Source organism: Grammomys surdaster, unplaced genomic scaffold (assembly GCF_004785775.1).
Source record: "Grammomys surdaster isolate TR1022 unplaced genomic scaffold, NIH_TR_1.0 354, whole genome shotgun sequence".
In the NCBI taxonomy this organism is placed as follows: domain Eukaryota; kingdom Metazoa; phylum Chordata; class Mammalia; order Rodentia; family Muridae; genus Grammomys; species Grammomys surdaster.
Window position 1 is genome coordinate 1,171,511 of NW_021604773.1, and position 8,083 is coordinate 1,179,593.

The 8,083-nt window shown below is 52.1% G+C and overlaps 1 protein-coding gene across 1 annotated transcript in view; it reads right to left on the reverse strand.

Annotated features, from left to right (window-relative positions):
* The window catches only part of Ppp5c (protein phosphatase 5 catalytic subunit), a 25,484-nt gene extending 20,288 nt beyond the window's left edge, over nucleotides 1–5,196 (reverse strand). Inside the window, exon 1 of the mRNA XM_028779514.1 lies at nucleotides 4,979–5,196. Within this exon, the coding sequence (XP_028635347.1) occupies nucleotides 4,979–5,099 (121 nt within the window). The 5' untranslated portion in view covers nucleotides 5,100–5,196. The remainder of the gene's footprint in view (nucleotides 1–4,978) is intronic.
* Nucleotides 5,197–8,083: the final 2,887 nt, after the last annotated feature.

An 8,083-nucleotide genomic window follows, 5' to 3' on the forward strand; every position in this document is an offset into this window, starting at 1 on the left:
CAGCCCAGCCCAGCCCAGCCCAGCCCAGCCCAGCCCAGCCCAGCCCAGCCCAGGCTTTCCCCAAGTCTCCCCATAATCAGAAGGATGTACCAGGGAGTGCTAGGGCTGTGATCTGAGCCAGGCAAGCTGAGGCAACCTGATCAGGAGGGCAGACAAGTTCAGAGGGAGAAGACCAAGAGGATAAAGGGTGGAAGCTCCTTAGGATGCAAAGAAGAGGTGCAGCAGCTTCAGAGGACCAAGACCTGATAGTGGAGGAGGGCAGGAAGTGGGGAGGGAAGGATTCTATAGCAGGCCTAGACATTGGGGCTCTAAGTGTGGAGGGGCAAGGGTAATTCCCAGCCAAGGGCAAAAGGTCAGGCTTTATGTGAGCGCGCCACAGCTGGGCCCCGAGTTCTCTATCAACCTGTGGGATCCTCCTATCTCCTCAGCATAGCACCATCTGGTACTCACCTGATACAAGCTAGAGGGCTAGTTCAAGGTCAGAGTCCCAGTCTGTACTGGCAGAGGTAGGTCTGACCTACCTCTCCGAAGGATTCATTAAACAAACAACAGAACCAAGGCCCAGGCTGGAGGACCATGTGCCAGGGCCATACGACACCCTAGGACATATGTGCCTTCAAGCAACCTGAGGGAGAAAGCCATATTACCTCATCTCCAGATGAGGTACGGTTCAAGTTGAAAGAAGGAGAGCCTGTGCTTCATGTTATCTGTCAAGAGGCAGGTGGGGGTTCTGAGGCAGGCAGAATGGCAGTGCCTCCATTCCCACCCTACTAAGTGTCCTGTGGGAACCTGGCACGGTGCAGGCTGAGATACCGGGAAAGTGGCCTGGCTCCACTTCTGTTAGGCTGGGTATACTTGGACGACTTAAACATGCTCTCGGTACTTGAGTTTCTCCTACCACTCAGCCTGGAGGTGTTTCGGCCTGACCCCACTTCACTGCTCTGCTGTGACCTTCATGTCCTGTTTGCTAAACCCACACACTATGAAGGATGGTGTCTACCTCCTTGTCTAGGGACACCTGCCCTCAAGGGACTTCAGGTCCTTCCAGGAGCAAGATCTGACCCCAGATAATAGTGACAAAGTGCTCAGGGTGCAGACAGCCCAGGGGCCTGAGTCAAGCTCTGGGGAAGAAATGTGAGCTTGAAGTACTAGGCATCAGGACTGGGGAAGGAAGCGGCCCAGGAGGCTAGAAGAAGGGAGAATGAAGGAAGGGAAGCAGTAGACACCGAGACCAGAGCTGGAACAGCTGGTCCTAGAGGACCAGCAGTCCTTCCTGGACTTCCATCACAAGGTACAAATGTCTCCTCTCAGGAAGCCCTATGTGACCTCCCCCAGCTTCTGTGTTCCAGCTCTGCCACTCTGGTGGTCTCCCAGGCCTGTGAACCTTAAGATGGCAGGACCTAGAACTTCCCCGAAGCCACCAAAGGCAGAAAGACTCACAGGCAGTGCAGCTTAGAAGAACCCTCCCTGGAATGCCAGCACCTCTGAGGGCTTTGCTGTCCTGGCTGGGCTCCAGAGGCTGCTGGTCAGTACTTCAACCAGAGAGGTGAGACTTCATCAAGTGGATGAGGGAGTGCGGCAGGCACTTAAGTGCAGTTGGAGAGCTTCTCCCTGAAGCCTCAGACCTTTCCTTATGCCACAAGTAAGCACCCGAGAGCCCGGATGGACTCTGCCTCACCCACACCAACAGAGGAGGGAAGAGAGTACAGGGGAACAGGAGGCCTCCACCATGAAGGCATCTACCAGCTGTGACACGCCAGCCTGGGGCCATCCTCCAGCTGCAGTAGTGTCACCTCTGGGTACAGTGGGGTTCAACTGCGTATCTGTGTTCACAGAGGAAACCCCTGAATCATGATGCGGTACTCCTCACCCTCAACTCTGAGACCACGAAGACCCTTGGGTGAGCGCAGCCTTCTTCCTCAGGGAGAAGAAGGAGCAGAAGCTTGCTTCCCTTGGACCCTGACTGAGCCAGGGGCTAGGCTCTGTCCCTAGAACCCTTACAGTAGGTTGCACTCACCGAGGAACCCTCTATGTTTGGGGGTAGGGATCTTCTGAGTCCCTGAGATTCCCCCCTTTCCTCCACAGGGTACCTTTCTCCCCAGTGAGACCAGGAGGGTCTATCAGGGAGAGCTGAACTGAGCACGTGGAAGAGGAAGAGGATATCCGCCTCTGCTCACACACTCTGACCCTGGGCAAGAAGTTTCACTCTGAGTTGGCTTCCTCTATAAACCAAAGTGGCTGCTCCCTGCCACCCACAATGCCTCAGGCAGGCTTCAGCTCAGGAGTACCTGGCCACCTTAGGGGTGCAATGAAAGTCAGCTGCAATTATTCTTTTTTATTGGACTCCTTACAGTCTGAGCCTGGGGTTCTGTGCTTGCCACTGCCTGCCCACAGTAGCGGGAGGTCTGGATCAGGAAGGGTACTCCTTCAAGCCAGCTCCAGGCCAGGCCCCTTTGGCTGCTTGCCCAGCCCTAGGTTCCTGAGAGCCTGAAACTCAGGACCTGGAAGGTAGGGGTGGGGGTGAAGGGTCCCTCCCGATGGCTAACTCCTTCCCCCACTTGTCCTCAGCAGCAGTAGCCCAGTTTCTGGTTGATCTTTTCAGGACCCAGTGAAAGATGGTTGTGCCTCCAACCAATACACAGCTGGGCCTGGCCACCAGGTGCTGGCAGCCTCCAATCTTCCAAATCCTGCAAGCTGGGCATACTGTCCCGATAGTATCTCTCACACTCATTAACTTCCCTTTCTTCTAGCAGCCTCACCCGCCCTAAGCTCTGCCCTCCCCTGCAGAGTTCTATTCTGCTCTAGCCTGGATCTTGGCCTCCCAGCTTCCTGCCCCCTGTCTTTTAGAAGGCTTGAATGTGGACCAGCTTTAGTTCTCCAGGGCCTCAGCTGACAGCTCAAGTCCTCTCCCACAGCCCGCTGTACCCTTCTGTCTGCCGCTGCCTCCTAACCCTTCTAGCCCCCCCCACTCCTGCCCCACTCACCTTGGTGCCAGGCTCCACTCACCTTTGGGCCTTAGCCACCTGCTCCCCTCCCCCTCTCCAGGCAGCCAGCCTCAGTTCCTCCCACCAGCCTGGTCCAAGGCTCCACCCCTCACCTGTCCTCCCCCCTCCCAGTCTCCTCTCTCCAGTCTGGCCTTTGAATCCAGTCTCTGAACAGCAGGGAGAACCAGTACCTGTACCCAAACTAAATGGACCACTCTCTTAAACCCCTCCACAGTTCCTTGCCACCGTAGGATGACACTCATAAACCCAGTTGGCCCTCTAACTCTGGCCTCACCTCTCTCCTAGTTAGGTCTTCACAATCCTCCTGCTTCAGCCTCCCGAGAGCTGGGATGACAGGCATCATCACTATGTCTGGGCTTATCCCCATGGGGACCACCTTTCCACTCTAAATCCTCCTCACCCTTCCCCACCTCCTCCAGATCTGTTACAGCTGGGTCTGTTTCTCTTTCGGGCCATATCTGAAAAAGCCTTCCTAGGGACCCCACCTACTCCGTCTTGGCATCTGCTCTCGATTCTCCATTCCACTTCAGAACCGAGACACTTGTGCCTGTTGTCTCCAATTCTTCACTTGCGTTCACCAGCCAGGGTCTCCTGCGCTATCAGCCTCTTCACCATCTACAACTGCTCTGTTAACATCACCACAGTCATCTGGGGGCAAAACCTCCAACGGACAATACCTGGGGCTAGGTAACTGGGTATGGCTTTCTTTCTGGAAGAACCTTGTTCTCTTAGCCTGTGGCACCTTTCCTGGTTTCTCTTTCCTCTCAGTCACTTCTCCTCAGTGGCCCCTTTTCCAATGTAAACATGAAAATGCCATTCTAAGTTCTCTCTAGATCCCACTCTTGGGTGACTTCATCCAATCCCAGGGCGCCTCCAACCATATAGGCTGGTTACACCCAAAATTTTCTCCAGTCTAGACTGGCCCATCTACCTACTCAATGCTCTTTTTTGGACAGCCGAGGAAATCCAAAACTTGTCTTTGCAACGATTTCACAGATTTTGCATGCTCTGGCCCCTTATCCTAACCTTATCTTGTATCAGTCTTTCCCTCATACCCCCAGTTTGCTCAAGCTTCAACTAAGCCAGTCTGTTTTCATTCATTCTCCACCCCAGGGTCTTTGCACTAGATCAATGGTCAGACCCACGTGTAAAACTCCTTCCCAATTCTCCTTAAAAAGCCTCTTTCTCCAGGCACTCCCGACCTCACCATCTAAAGCAGACTCTAAGCTGTATTCCCTACTTTGTCACTTTGACCCAAAGTGATCATCACAAGTTAGCAATTATTGGTTCTGCTTAAATCAGAGTCATGTGTTTCATTCATTGCTATCGCCTCAGAGCCATACACAGACCGTGGCACATGACACTTATTTAACACAAGTGTACTGAAAGAATGAATGAACGGAGACATGTCCTCCCACATCGCACTCTTAACCCAAGATCACCCTATTCCTTCCTGCTCCACCTCTATACCCCATTCCTTTCCTTGGATCACCCCAAGTCGCCTTCCAATACAATTATCCACCTCCATCCCCATAATCCCCTTCTCTATTGGGCCTTCTATCCTCAGTTGGTCATACTCACCTCAGGCCTCCCCGCTCGGCAGCGCCATCACTGCCCTAAACACATGTCACTACTTGGCAGCGCCCTCTTCAGGTCTGACCACCATTTAGCACCTCTGTCCAGGTCTCACATTTGGTAGCACTCACATGTCGGCCCCCTGCTCGTCCCCTATCGTTTAGCAGCGCCTGCCTCAGTCTCCCCAGTGAGTGGCTTCTGCTTGGTACTCCACTTCGCAGTAGCTCTCCCCCGTCTGTCGTCCATCCTGGGCCTCCTCCTCGCGCCGGGCTACTCAGTAGTGCCTGCCCGGCGCGCAGGCTGCCGCTCCGCGTTGCCATGGTTCCCCGCGGGGCCTGGCACCCCCACGGCCTGGGCCGCTGTCCACCCTCCCTCACCCCGGTCCGGGCCGGACGCACCTTTGAAGTAATCGTTGGCTTGTGTCTTGAGCTCCTCTGCCCGCTTCAGACTGCCATCGGCTGGGGGTTCGTCCCGGGGGGGCTCAGCACACTCAGTCCTCTCGCCCTCCGCCATCGCCATGCCGCAAAGCGACCCCCACCCTGGCAACGGCCGCTCGCGGCTCCAGGCCGAACCGTCGCGAAGGAGTGCCGAGTGACCGCCGCCGCTGCCGCACAAGTGTCGTAAAGCGCGGGCCCAAAGGAACTCCTGATGCGCCTGCGCGGCGAGCTCCCCCCCCACCCCCGCAACAGAGCGCCCGGAGGACAAGGTGACCAGGGGGTATCCAGACAGTACTCTAGCCAATCAGAAAGGAGAGAGGGGGCCCTGGGTGTGGGGTCAGGCCCGGAGGGCGCCTGCTCCCAAAGTTTAAGAGGTTGCAAAAGTTTCTTGGGCCTTGGAGATCCCGGCTTGTTAAGGTTTGGTAATTGGGTTGCGATACCTCCGGCGGATGGGGCTGCTTTCAAGGCAGCACCCTGCCCAACCGGGAGCTTGCTCTGGAGCTGGGTGCTGCCAGTTACTCGTGTGACCTTGAACAAGTGTATCTCCTGTTGCCCCAGTGACACTTCTGGAAAATGGGTAGTTTCTCAAGCAAACAAAATAAAACTTGAACGTTGCAAATCAAAGCTGTTTTTGAATTATTAACAGGGTGTCCCGATCTTCAAGTCTTGAGCAAGTATCAGTTGTACTGTGTTTGTTCCGGGCCCAACAGCATCTTTATTATTTTATTTTATTTATTTATTTTTTTAAATTTTGAGACAGGGTTTTTCATGGTTTTCCTGGCTGCTCTTGAACTCAGCAACCTAGCTACCTGTGTCTTCCAAATGTTGGGATTAAAGCTCTGCACCATTATATCAAGTCCCAGAAAAATCTTTTAAAGGGCCATGGATGTAGCTCAGCTGGTAGAGTGCTTGCCTAGCATGCTCCAGGCTTGTATTCCATCCCCAGCCTCATATAAACCAGGCTGAAAGATGTACCTCTGTAGTCTGAATGCTTGATAGGTAGAGGCAAAAGGATCAGAATTTCAAGTTCAAGGCCAGACTGGGATGCCTGAGTCCCTGTTACAAGCACAAACAACCACATCAAGGGGATCTCTTAAAAGACACCCTGAGTTGCTGTCTGCATTTCCTGTGCCTGGATCCCAGCATCAGCCTCCTCTGATGCTTACATTCATTGTCCCTCCTCCAGTTTACCTTCCATATGGCAGTTAGAGGCATCTTGCTAGAACACTGTAAGACTGGCACCCTCCCCAGCCTTCCATGACTCCCCAACTCTCTTAAGAGAAAACCCAAACTCTTTCTGAGAACCCATGGCCAGTCTAGCCTCCAGTAACGTCTCCAGACCCCACCGTGTAGCTTTCTATTTGAGAGTCTTTAAGCCCTCAGGCTAGACACTAACACTAAGTGCTTTAAGGCCGTGTATCAGCCTCACCCACCTCCACTCCTGACCACAACTAACAATCATTCTGGAAAATAGATGTTGGTATATATGTTCATTTTATGTATGTCCACAGGAATCAACATACTCCTGAAAAGTCTGACTGAAAGTCAGAATCTGAATCTAATTTCTAGGCACAGTTACTATTTGACTATCCCTGTCAGTGCCGGTGGGATCATGGAGGAAGTGAATTTTCTTTTGATTTTTTTTTTTGAGGCAGTATCTGTTGGAATTAATTCGAATCCAGTTTGGATTGTTCCCGAAGCTACATGACCTTGGGCAAGCCATCATCCTATTATTTCCTCTGCACAGAGGAATAGTAATAGTATCTCCCTAATGAATGTGAGGGAGGCTTAAGAGACGCCTGGCTTGGTGGCTCACCCTTGCAATCCCAGCATTTGAGAGGCTGAAGAGGAAGATTCATCATGAGGTCCAGGCCAGCCTGGGTTATAAAGTAAGATGCTGTCTTGATCTCTCTCTCTCCTTTTCCCAGCTTAAAAAAAAAAAAAAAGCCTAACCTAACCAAAAGTTCATATGAGTTACAGTATTTAACTGAGAGATTTAACAGAAGCACTCTAGAGTATATTACAAGTAGCCTGAGTTCAACAAAGTGAATAAAACTGGAATGAGGGACCTTTCGGGGTGTGTGTGTGTGTGTGTGTGTGTGTGTGTGAAGACCTTGTCCACCTGGGGGAGGCAAGAATGACTTCCTGGAGGAGTGTTAGATCTGAGATCTGAAGTATGAGGTTTGTGCTGCTGTTGTTTGTTTGTTTGGACAGGGTCCTATATAAGCCTCTGCTGGCCTTATACTCCGAGTGTAGCTGAGGGGTGACCTTGAACTACCTTCAATTAAGAAGTGCTGGCATTACAGGTCTGTGCCACTGAGGCCTGTCTTATGTGGTGTTGGAACTCAGGCCTTCATGCACGCTAGGTAGTCACTTTATAAACTGAGGCACATCCTCAGGAAAGACATTTAAAGCAGAAGGCGCAGCACGTGCAACAACTTGAAAGTGGTTTTCTTGTCTGGGTTCCTGTGTGGGATATGGCAGAGGGATAGAAGAGTGACATGCACAGAGACGCAACAGAACAGACACACCTTCCTACACAGGAATCTGCAGACTCAATCTCCCACGCAGACTGCCTCTTTCTCTCTCTCTCTCTCTCTCTCTCTCTCTCTCTCTCTCTCTCTCTGAATTACTGTGCTAAACAGTCCCACACACATATGCCGTATTACAACATCACACAGATATTAAAAAAGAAACCACAGTGCCCTGTGATCACTCATGGCTGGAGATGTCGATCCATTGGTAGAGTGCTTGATTAGCATGCACAAGCTCCGAGTTCAGTCCCCAGGACCGAATAAAACAGGTGTGGTGAAAACATGCCCAGCATCCCAGCACTAGGGAGATAAAGATCAGGAAGATAGAAGTTCTTGGCTACACAGTGAGTTAACAATCATCCTGCATAAAACAAACAAACAAACAAACTTCAAACTCCACAGGCTACTGAAAAGCATCAGCAAGTAAAGATGCTGCCTCCAAGCCAGAAGACTTGAGAGTTTGACACTCAGGACCCTCAAGGTGGAAGGCAAGAATCAAGTGCTGCAAGCCATCCTTTAATGTACACACACA